We start from the raw sequence: 12377 nt of genomic DNA, 5'->3' as shown, positions 1-12377 counted from the left end.
TTTACATATAATATTACAGTAAATCTAATGCAGTTTATGCAACTATTTGCTTGCTTAGGTAAATTATTAAAAATAATAACCATCATAAAATTAGCATAAGCCTGTTTGACCACTATTTGACCAATTAAATTTTTTGCGGGTTTCCATAAACAGTAATCTGCATAAAAATCAAGTACTACTATAAATATTTCCATTGAACTATAGAATTTTAATAGTTTACATGTAACGAATCAATGCCATCTATCAGCTAATAGTTGAAATAAGACCACGCCATCTATTGTCGAATGATAAAGACTAATAAATCACAATCAGACGATATCCTGACATCTATTGTCGGAAAGAGGAAATATGTAAACGTTATATTTTATAATTATTATAAGTATAGATAAAATATGAAATTAAGCATTTTTAACTAAGTTATTTTAAACAGGACATACGTGCAATTTTAATTTAATCAATTATTTACTTAATCTTATTAGATATCCAATTTCAAGCAAGTGATTTTTTCACAATCGAACTCTTTCTAAAATTTCTGTCTGTCAAGTAATCAACAGAAAATAGAAAAGAAAATCGTCCTTCAAAGATTCACCTTGTGAAAGATTTTCTATAATGATTTATTAATGTTATTATATAGTGAGAATCGCAAATTTTATCACAAAATAAACAAAAAATGTTCAAGAGAAGGCTGATACGATTTGTAAGTAATTTTACTAACCTTCTGAAACTCTTCTAAATCGTAAGACATTTCGAATTTTAAATGACGATGCAACGAAAATGTGAAAATGAGAGTGATTATTCTGCTAGATAACTAGCTACTGCAAAATAAAATTATTAAAATTTACAAAAAAAATATCAGTCGATATTATGTCATAAAAGTAGACTCGATGCTATAAACTTGTGTAGATTTTTGCCAATCCCCTAAAGAGCTACTCGTGACACTTGACGCGGGAAAAGTTGGAGTAAATTATATTTTTGTACATTTGATCATCTATTTTCAGATCACACAGAGCAAAGGTTCGTTGAGCGCCGCACACTACTCGAATCATTTCTGCAGAAAGCATTGCAAGACCAATATTTACAGTGCGAAGTAAGTCAAGTCTTACTACTAATGTTAACGTTAAATAAAAATTAATTATTATGATCATGCTTATTTAGATTGGTTATTTAGCGGTTATAAAGTACTTGGGAGTGCAACGGACTGCCGAGACGAATGTCCGCAGGTTCAAAAACCAAGGGCACGCACCTCTGACTTTTCTAAAATAATGTGTATATTCTTTGTGAATTATCGCTTACTTAAACGGCAAAGAAAAATGTGTAAATATGGATGTGGGAGTAATTTAATATTTACATCATTAAATAAATTTTAACCCCCTTATTCATAGACGTTTTTTATCGAACGATCGAGTAAGGCTGTGATAACAAGTCTGTTTCTCAGTGCTGACGGCATGGCAGTCTTCGCAGTGCGTAGACGTAGGGCCGTTGTGATTGGCTAATATTGAAATACAACAATAATAACCAATCACAACGGCCCTATGTCTATTTCTCAGTGCCGTTGGGCACTGAGAAACAGGCTTGTTATCACAGCTTTACTCCGTCCTTAGATAAAAAACGTTTATGAATAAGGGGGTAAGTCTTTAAAATTACAAGTAAAAAATACAAAAAATTAAGTTGAGTCTCTTACACAAATAAATATATATAACGTGATTTAAATTTCCTAATTTCTTACATAGTATCACGCCCTTATCGTTATGAGATAGGCAGAGACTATGGGTGGTCTCTGTTCGATTCTGGCACACTTCTTTCACCTCCACCTTCACCAATCTTCTAATATATTCCCGTCGGGTGAAGGTACTTTTGATTTGACCTTTACTAAATATGTCAGATATTTGACATTCGAAAGTTCAGTGCGTGCGAACCCTACCGACACTTTTAACTACACGAGTCTTATGTATCCTGTCAGTTTCTATCATCCAACTTCTCTAAATGCCTAAACCACCTCAGCAGTCAGCATACCCTTCTCAATTAGGTCACATCTTCGTTCACTCCACACATGTCCATCACCACAGTATTCCGCAGTCTATCATTCATCGTTAGTTCAGTCCGCTATCACACGGTTAGCTTACCACACATGTTTTTAACGTTCTCATTTCTTCTGGTTTAATTTAACTTTTAAATACTCTTTTACCGTACCCAGCTTACACTACCATAAATCAGAGTGCGTAATAACACCCTATAGACAACCAGTTGTGCCTTGTTGGACAACTTCTGGCTACCTATAAAAGTATTCAACGCCCCGTTCACTTAACCGGCACTCGCCCAATTTAATATAATGAATAGGGAAAAATACAAAATAAATAACTATAGATAAAACTGTCTTCACCAATTCTAATGCAAGTATTAAAAAAAACTAATAACTATTCCTGCTCACTATAACCACAGCGGTAAGTCGTAGAAATGTTCTAACATATTTAATTTTTTTCCCCAAGGTACAATCTGTCTGGTTGGTACACATCAACGCGAGTAACATGGAAGGCGCCGTACATACAGACTTGCATCATACACACGGCATTGCCGCTGCAAGCCGTCGAGGATGTCAAAGCGCCTACCTTCCCGGACTCCGTCACGAGTGGAGACGTCAAGTAACATATACCCTTATTTCAATATACTATCGTAATCCCTATCTGCGTGTCAATGATAAGAATAAACCAATGATAAATCATTTGTATATGTCAAACTTTTCTGTTCAATTAAATTTACGCTTCCGATCTTCAAATAGCGGCTGGGATTATTTATTGATAAATATAGGCCATTAGAAATAGTAAAAGGATCGACAATGGCACACATTTCTATGACAGTGGATAGTGAAATTCTTCACTGTTAGTGTTGAAGATTCACTGCAAGTCTGCATGGTTTGCACTGGTGTGAGGAGTTGAAAATATGAATGAGTTAACTCACCCGCCTTCTACTTTTCCTGTCGCCAGTCTTTAAAACAAGAACTGGCAGACCGCTTGGCATCAGTCCAGCCACGAAAACTGAGGATCATTTTACTATTGAATCACAAGATGTAGCTGTAGGCCTTTTTAGAGTTATTAAAATAAACCTTGCTAATCTATGCTCGCCCGAGTGCGGCACATTTTTCAAAGAACTTTATTGGGGTTTACTTTGTTATCAATTTAGAATGGGTTTTCATGGTAATGTATAATATATTTTTACTGCCCATTATCCACTACGAAGATTTTGCGAAACCCCATGATTAATTTAAATTATTTTTTTATTTTAGTTTATTTCATATTAGCGTCTGTGCAGGACCTTACAGATCATATCACACCTAATAATCTATTTTCAACTTTACACCATCGCAATAAAGACTGGTGAAGAAGGAGGGAGACGCAGTGGCAATGGATGAAGTGGTGCTCGAGATCGAGACGGACAAGACCGCGCTGCCGGTGATGTCGCCTGGCAACGGCACTATCGTCAAGATGCTCGTCAAGGATGGAGAGTCAGTCAAGTCTCAGCAGCCGTTGTTCCAGGTATATTGACAATGAGATTATGAGTTATTTTAAATTTGATATGTCTTAAACTTTATTGCCATGTAATAAATATCATTTTACTTTATTTTTATTAACAATTATGATAATTCAATACCATCAGACTAGGGACTCGCTTACGTCTTCATTCTTAATATTTATACGTATGCATCTAAGGCGTTATTTACATAAGACCTGTAAATTTTCTCTCTCAGGTGGACGTGACTGGGGCAGCGCCGCCAAAAGCAGCAGCGGCGCCAGCGCCCGCGCCGGCTGCCGCGGCTCCCGCTGCGCCGAAACCCGCCGCGGCCCCCGCCCCGGCGCCTAAACCTGCCGCCGCAAAACCTGCCGCAGCCAAACCAGCCGCTAAAAAGGCTCCCGCTGGACCTACGGTGAGGATATACCGATTTAAAATAGTATATTTAGCGAAATTTAAATATGCAGTTTAGGGACTAACGTGGATGCAAGATGTGAATAAGGTAACTCGCAATAGCTTACATTATCTATTACCTACCAAAATAATTATTAATATTTTTTTTTTTCTTCTGACTGTAATCGAAGTACGGCCAGCCTCAAATGAACGTATATGCAAATTAAGACCGAATATACGAATTATAAAGCAATTAATACGGCACGTCTTCCTCTCAACGTATACATTCATTTAGGATTGATCATAAACCATAAGATTTTATACTACAGGCTGCAGCAATGAAGATAGGCGATCCGACAAAGACAATATCTGGCACGCGCACTGAACATCCAGTGCCGATGAACAAGATGCGCAAGATGATCGCCAAGCGGCTAAAGGAGGCGCAGAACACGTGCGCCATGCTGACCACCTTCAACGAGTGTGATATGGGGTGATGGAATTTTAAATTTATTTGAACATCAATAAAGTTGTTTTCTGTTCCAGCCAATTTGCGCCATATTATGTAGAGCTGTGGACTGATGCGTCGACTGTTCATTAATTAAAGTAGAAAAAGTTTTACTGAAACAAAAATCGTCACATACTTTTACATCCACAAAACATAATACATTGATAATTTGAATTGATTTTATTACTTCTAGGGTTAAAATAATCGATAAAAGATATTATCAACAAATATAACATAGGTAAATTTGCTAGTGGTAGGATATATTTTATATCCGCCCGGATAGCAACCACTGTACACAAGGTATTTAAACCCGCCATACTGGCCCACGTAAGCGTGTCGCGTCGCGGGATCAGCTTGTGTATAAAAAGTTCCCGGGTCAAACAAGCCGGCATAATTGTGTCGACTGCCGAGGAGTAATCATCTCTCATCATTCGACATTCTATTGGACCCTACTAACTTAGCATCAGATGCATTGGGATCACTATCACAAGGCTCTTTAAAAAAATGTGGGTAATTTATAATCATGTATCAAATATTGTAGCAATTTGATGGCGTTCCGCAAAGCGAACTTGGAAGCGTTCGTGAAGAAATATGGTGTGAAGCTGTCGTTCATGTCTCCGTTCCTGAAGGCGACCGCCAACGCGCTGATTGACCAGCCTGTCATCAACGGAGTCATCTTCAACGACGAGGATATTGTCTACAGGTCAGTCCATGGATTCCTTATTATACACGGCCCACGTAAGTGTAACACAGTTCGCAATCAGCCTGTGTACATCCGAGATCAGACTGTCATTAATGTCTCGACTGACGATATTTTTCAGTCGCTATCTATCTGAACTAAACTCCACTGACTAGCAGATGCAGTGGGATCGCTTTAACACGTCTTCTTTATACACTCATTTACGAGTAATGATTATGCCATTCGACACGTTTATGTCAGCCTGTCCTAAGCCTGCTGTAAAGGTGATAAATACTAGGTCTTGCGTACGCGAGAATTCATTATGAGTGAAAACTTTTAGCTGTTGCTCTTGAGTAGTGTGCAAAAACATTATGCTTCGAGTTTTGATTAAACATTTATTGGTAAGGCCCGTGCAGCACCTAGTTTCATCAAGTACATCTTTACGGAACGTGAAGAAACAATTAGGTATGCCGGCATAATTGTGCCGTAAATCGACACATATATACGTGAATACGATTAAGAGTGATAAATAAAACAAGTACTTACCTCATGGAATAACATTGTATTTTCATTACTTTGCTTTTCGAAAGCGTCTCAACATTAGACGTTATTAATAACATTCGTTCGCAAATTCATTTATTTAACTTTGCAATTTTATGTTTACTACCAACAGGAGTGCTATTTTGGAAATATTTGTTCGAGACTCTTTGATATGGAACTCATAGTACGATAGTATGCGTAGGTAATTTCTAATTAACTTCTGCCCTTTATCACGCCTGCTTATTTTTTATTTAACTAGTTTCGGTGGAAAAACGTATATAAAGTAACAACATAAGTTGTACGTAATAAAAAATGGTGTCAATTCTGTATGACTTTATGATGTAGGTATAAATAAAAAATACCTTCGTTTTTCAAAGCTGGAACGCGTTTCATAACTTTGTATGATAAATCAATGCATGAATATTTCATCGGCTCAATCACACAGCGATTTAGATTTTTTTAGAAAATGTTTTCCTATACATTTTCCTTGTTTTTCTCTTCACTTAAATCAGGTGCTGTGTTAATTTGCCGTAAAATATAAAAGAAAATCTTGACATTTGTTTGCAGCTACGTGCTTACTTCTTAGGCTTTAGGATTTGATTGCGGTTGCACTTGCGCACCCCGCGACCTTCGATATTAGGGAGTGAGAGTCGAATGACAGGGTTTTAGTCGGTAGGATGGTTTATACCGGCGAGTCCGGCAGAAATACGTAAACGGATTTGCCCGTGTTAAAAAAAAGGCTTTAGGATTTAACTTATTCAACAAGAAAATTGAGAAACTTTCCGTCTACAGGGATTTCGTGGACATATCGGTAGCTGTGGCGACTCCTCGAGGTCTAGTGGTGCCGGTGGTTCGCAACGTGGAATCAATGGACTATCCGCGCATAGAGCTCGCCATGGCCACGCTAGCCGAGAAGGCTCGGAGCGGTAAAGCTCGGCACAAACTTATCCTTACAGCTAAACCATTGTTTATAGGTAGTAGATCGTCATGTGAATCACCGTATTGTCAAGCCTATCGGCAACAGTGTGCAGATATTTTATTTATTTAACTTGATGCGTTAGGCATTATGTACATAGGTGGATTTAATAACTCAGGCATTGTCTTATCACTCTTGCTATGGATGATGTAGAGATGGGATGAAATACTTAGATGTTAAAAAAAATAGGTACCTATAGATATCCTACAAATATTATAAATACGAGTGTCTGAGGATGGCTGTATGGATGTGTTTGTTCCTCTTGCACGAAGAACTACTGAACCGATTTGAATAAACGAAATAACGAAAAACTATTATTAAAGATTGAATAAAGTAATAATTGAGTCTATAATGTAATTAATTGTACAGAAACATAATATTGTATATATTTATGATCACTGATGTCGCGAGAGAAATAAGGGTGAGAAGATAGTGGTGGGCACCAATCTCAGACTGGAAAATGCGACTACGCCACGCCAAGCATTCCAATCCAGAGTTGTATTATTGAAGCTGCAGGTGGATAGTCGAGTATTAAGCCTAATTTGTCAACAGGAGAGCATGCATTGTTTGTCTACAGGAAAGCTGACTCCATCGGACATGCAGGGCGGCACGTTCACCATCAGTAACGGAGGCGTGTTCGGCTCGTTGCTGTCGATGCCTATCATCAATCTGCCTCAGTCGGCCATTCTCGGCATGCATGGCATCTTCCCACGCCCTGTCGCTATCAAGAACAAGGTATTAGCGTAATATACTATATATATACGTATTATAAAACAAAGTGCCCTTTTCTGTCTGTCTGTATGTTATCGATTTTCTCAAAATCTACTTAACTGATTTTCATGAAATTTGGTATGGAAATAGTTTAAGACTCTGGGAAGGTTATATACTACTTTTGTATCCTCAGGAAAATGTATAGCGGAACCTTATCGCGGAAAACTCCTTCACGCGGGCAAAGCCGCGAGCAAAAACTATTTCTAATAATTATAGGTACAAACAAAAAAAAAATATTGCCTCGGTGATGTAGTTGTACCTATTATGGTACGACAGTATATTGCTTGCCGCATGCTTGCAATTAAATTGAATCTATTTAAATTTTGCACCAAGAATAAAATTAATTAAAAAAATATATATGACATGTAACTTTCTACATGTATCTTTCCATCAGTAGAAAGAAGTACTTATATAATATTTATAAAATATAAGGGTACTGATAGGGTTTCAACAAAATGAGTAATAATTTCAGACATTCAAAATCTAAGAAAATAATTATAACTTTTAATACTTAAATACGAATATTGCAAAGCATACATTGAATCAGTCCTGGATTTGTAAATAGGCCGTATAAGCCGTGGCCTATAAGCGGCAGCCTCTTAGGGCGGCAGATTTCAGAGACGCTCACTCAATTTAATTAATCATTCGTTTATTTAACTTTAATGCCTTTCATAATACAAACAAATGGAAAATTATTAAGTAAGTAATTATTTTAGAAACCAACATATATACATAAACTTACCTACATGGGGCGGCGGAAATAAATTGGCCTACACTCATAAAAAATATAAATCTGTCACTGCACTGAATACGTATCAGTGGCCAAAGTGAAAATTTCCGAAAAGGAACTCGACACAACATATAGGTACTAATATTAATAAATGCAGTCTGCAAATCATTCTAATAATTACATTCTACATAAATTCTATATAAAGAGAAGCCGACGGGAATAGAGTTATATGAACCTATCGCCACTTATACGTATATAAGTGGCAGATGTAGATTATAAGGCTTGGTTTGCGAGACGAAGATTTGCTCTATATTATACGATGTCTCACCAATCAAACGCTTGGGATTCGCGCAACTCCGTTGTTCCATTTTCTTCGAGGTGTAGGTATATAAAATGGCCACCATATATATTCACATTATGGTTCAGAGCTGTTTCAGTATATATTAAACTCTTATTCGGTACTTTTTGATGGTCTTGAAACTGCATTAAAAAGTAATAAACGCAATAATACCTATATTGGTATTATGGAATTTTTTGGGTTATATTTTTAATTTTATGAACAATCGTAGAAGCTGGTTCAAAATTCATCACAAACGGCTTCGTTTTATAATATCAAAGTAAAATTTAATAAAGGGAATAATACGAGGCATTGAGTAACATTTCTTTCTTTCGGATCTTATGGAAATTGCGCGAGAAAAATGCAATAATTAAACGGGGGGCCAAGTCAACCTGTTCACAAAATCTAGTTATTACAATAGCATTCAAGCAAACATTCAAGGTGTTGGATGGTGTTTCTGCTGCTTATGGGCAGTCGTATAGCTTAGCTTATCATCAGGCGAACGTCAAGCTTGTCTCATCATTCAAAGCAATAAAAAATAAAAATGTCGTTTGTAAGAGTAGGCACGTGGCGTATATCTGGAAAGCAATAAAAAAGATAGTCGTTTGTAAGAGTAGCTATCATGGTTTATAATTAGATTCCAAATATAATGTCACATTTCTCTGGTCTACAGGTTGAAATACGGCCGATGATGTACTTGGCACTGACTTACGACCACAGACTGATCGATGGTCGTGAAGCGGTGATGTTTTTGAGGAAGGTGAAGTCGGGCGTTGAAGACCCCACGTCGATTCTAGCAGGCATTTAATTCGTTTCTAGGGGACATTGCTGTATACAACTCTGACTATTCATGGGTAGTATTGTATGGAGAAATTACTACGTTCATATTTTTTACAATAACAATGTATTTCATGAAATTATATTGTTAAATCTTTTTGCCATTTACCGACAATCCCAATGGTTTTATTAGGTATGTGATTTAGAAATGTAATTGCCGAGATTCAGAGTTCTGTAATATTGAACGTATGTGCCCTTTTGAAAGACATGTAGTTAGTCCAATATCTTGTTTTGTTTATCCAGATTCAAGACGCTTTTTCCAATTTTGGAGCCGATGTTATGTAATTTTTGTAAAGTTATTAGACATAAATAAATGTTGTTATTTATCATTTGTTTTATTTCTTCCATAACAAGGGACACCTTGTAAATATAAAATGAATATTATCACGCCGGACATGGCGTGAAAGGCCTTTCCTAGTATAAAAGTTCCACTGCGCACTTTTCCGGGATAAAAGAAAACAAATTTGAATTAGTGTAACGCTTTATAGTGATTCATAGACATTGACGTATATTCTATAGACACCATATAAACTATTTGTTCAAAATCAACTAAAATGGCAACTAAAACGTCACTGTTATAACCTATATTCACATGGACAATAAATACTTTCATAAACCAGTCTGTCGCCAACGCCATCTGTTAAAAGATTTAAATATAGTGCGTTCGGCTAATTTCGGACTGTTTTTCGGTGTGTGAGCGATGAGTCTCGAAAATATTTTTTTTCTCATAAAATATTTAAGCGATACCCACATTTTATACATGGAACTGGTTATTATTAATGCTACTTTGATATGTGATAATTTAATCATCTTCCAATTCTTTCTGAGTAAGCTTAAAATAGATGATAATATCTGTATAGAAATTTAAAACCCTTAGAAAAGATCGGACCTTCGCGGAGTAAGTTCGGACTTCGTTCTAATAACGCTTCTAATGCTAGTATGATAAGGTCCACAAAATCAAATACAAGTCTCAAAAATGTTAAGAAGAGCAAAATCCACCTTTTTTGTTTCAATGCACACAGCGCACCCGTTTCTGTGGTATATAGGGCGGGGCAAAAAGAGACAGCGCAGCCGCCTATGTAGCTTAAACTAAAAAATAACCATAGATTCGTGGTATTTTTTCATTATGCGATCTTACCCCCTATCCGATCTTACCCGAACGCACCTATACATATATTTCCTACAGGAAATTATAACCGGGATAAAAAGTTAAGATAGAAATTTACGTCTAGTGCATAGATTAGACTAGCAAATTCTTGTACCAATATATTGCGCAAGAACTTCTAGATGCATTTAAACGAGCGATAATATTTCTATAGGTATATTATGGTTTTATACAGACACGATTTCTATAATATATACTGGGATTTCAATTTATAAAAATCAAAGGGGAAAATGGCTTTAGCTAAGTATTATCGTAATGTAAAAATTACTTGTGGAAGTCGAATAGAAGTTTCTTGCTAATTTAAACTTCGATGGTCACAAAGCCAGTAAGTACAATTAGTTATCTTAACAAAATATTATATTCAAACATTTTAGCTTTTTCAAACTCCCGCTTTTATAGTTTTATGGGTCGATGAACCAAAATATATCACGTTTACTGTACTCACACCAATAGAACATTACACTTCACGCAGTTATGTTAAAAAAACAAATACCTCGAAAAGGACAAATACATAGCCTATGGATTATAATTGTTTTTAATCCGTTAGGTACCTGGCGCCTACGACGCAAGGATGTACTATTTACTATTAACTACAAAACTTCTTTTTCTGGTCTTGGTTTACCTTGAATCAATTCTCAAAGTACCCTACCTGGTTTAAGATGTGAATTAATGTTTCTGCATAGCAAAAACAATAGCCCATATATAAACAAAAAAATATTGTCTACCTATAATTCGACAAATGCTGAATTCCTCAACAAGTAGTAATAGCTTCACTTTTAAAATTCCCGCCGTATTCCATGGTGCTTAGGCACAGTAGCACAAACTCAGCAGTCGCAGAAATGATACGACATAAAAAAGGATTAAGAAATATTATACATACTTACTACTTCACATAAGCAATAATATTTCTTAAATTTAAAATGCCAAGTTTAAATATCGTCTGTTAACAATTTGCGTTTAAATGAACGCATCAGCAATATTGCTTTTTCGCTATGACAACATTATTTTCAAATGTCAAACAAATGGATTCCGTGTATTTTTGTTACGCGCTACATTGATCAAACTTGTTTATTGCAGTTTATATCCCAAAACAAATATCAGGAATCACCTATAACGTATTTTTATCTTTTTAAATGAAGTAAAATTTCGTTGATTGTTATTTTTGTGATATTAATCATGCAATAATTGTGACAAAATGAGGCGAGGTCACCCAAGCATCGGTGGTTGGAGAGGTGAAAATCCGAGGCATTTCAGGCCGAGAGGCGGAATACAGCAACATTACATGCCCCCAAGAAATTATGGAATGCCTGAAATACCCAGGTGAGTTCACAGACTAACGCCATTAGACTTATTATCAATTTTTTATACCATGTATGTGAAGGCGCGAATAAGTATTTACCGCTTACATACGTAAATTACAGTGATTCAATGCAATCAATTATATACATTCTATATCATATATTTGCTAGATATCAGGCCTGCTTATTAAATTTGTGATACCCTGATTCTTTTTTTGAAATATTTCAGATTCACCCCATCTGCTCCTGGTCCACGAATGCACAGACCAGCACATTATGGCACTCATACGGATGAATACAGAACGCGTGACCATCTGGAACGAAAGCCTTACAGGGGGGCCAATCATAAAAGTGCACCACAGAGATCCCACGACAGAAATCGATATCAAAATAAAAGTGGAATGAGGCACATTATACCATTTATACAACATGCAAGACACAAGGAAAATCATGGATCATATGTTGAGGAAGACTTTTATACAGAAAATCAACCAATTCATACAGGTCATGTTAATAATATGGGAGATGTGGATCATCGACTCCAACCCAGCACTCCCAAACATCATAATAGCTTCACCAACCCCCATGTAAACACATCATGGAATAATCAGCAACAAAAAAGCAGGCCGCCCTATGAAAATA

The 12377-nt window shown here is 36.3% G+C and overlaps 1 protein-coding gene across 1 annotated transcript; it reads left to right on the top strand.

Moving 5' to 3' along the window:
• Window positions 1-535: 535 nt before the first annotated feature.
• LOC115451909 (dihydrolipoyllysine-residue succinyltransferase component of 2-oxoglutarate dehydrogenase complex, mitochondrial-like) lies at window positions 536-9525 on the top strand. Its single transcript, XM_030180321.2, has 10 exons — window positions 536-697; window positions 999-1087; window positions 2487-2639; window positions 3368-3530; window positions 3743-3919; window positions 4227-4387; window positions 4944-5105; window positions 6414-6547; window positions 7175-7332; window positions 9109-9525. Exons 1-10 carry the CDS (start codon window positions 671-673, stop codon window positions 9241-9243), a joined length of 1359 nt encoding a protein of 452 aa, XP_030036181.2. The 5' UTR covers window positions 536-670; the 3' UTR covers window positions 9244-9525.
• The last annotated feature ends 2852 nt before the right edge of the window (window positions 9526-12377 follow it).

The sequence above is a fragment of the Manduca sexta genome, chromosome 13, assembly GCF_014839805.1.
Source record: "Manduca sexta isolate Smith_Timp_Sample1 chromosome 13, JHU_Msex_v1.0, whole genome shotgun sequence".
NCBI lineage: Eukaryota > Metazoa > Arthropoda > Insecta > Lepidoptera > Sphingidae > Manduca > Manduca sexta.
Note: the sequence above shows the minus strand (reverse complement) of the source record. Positions and strands in the feature narration are given on the sequence as shown.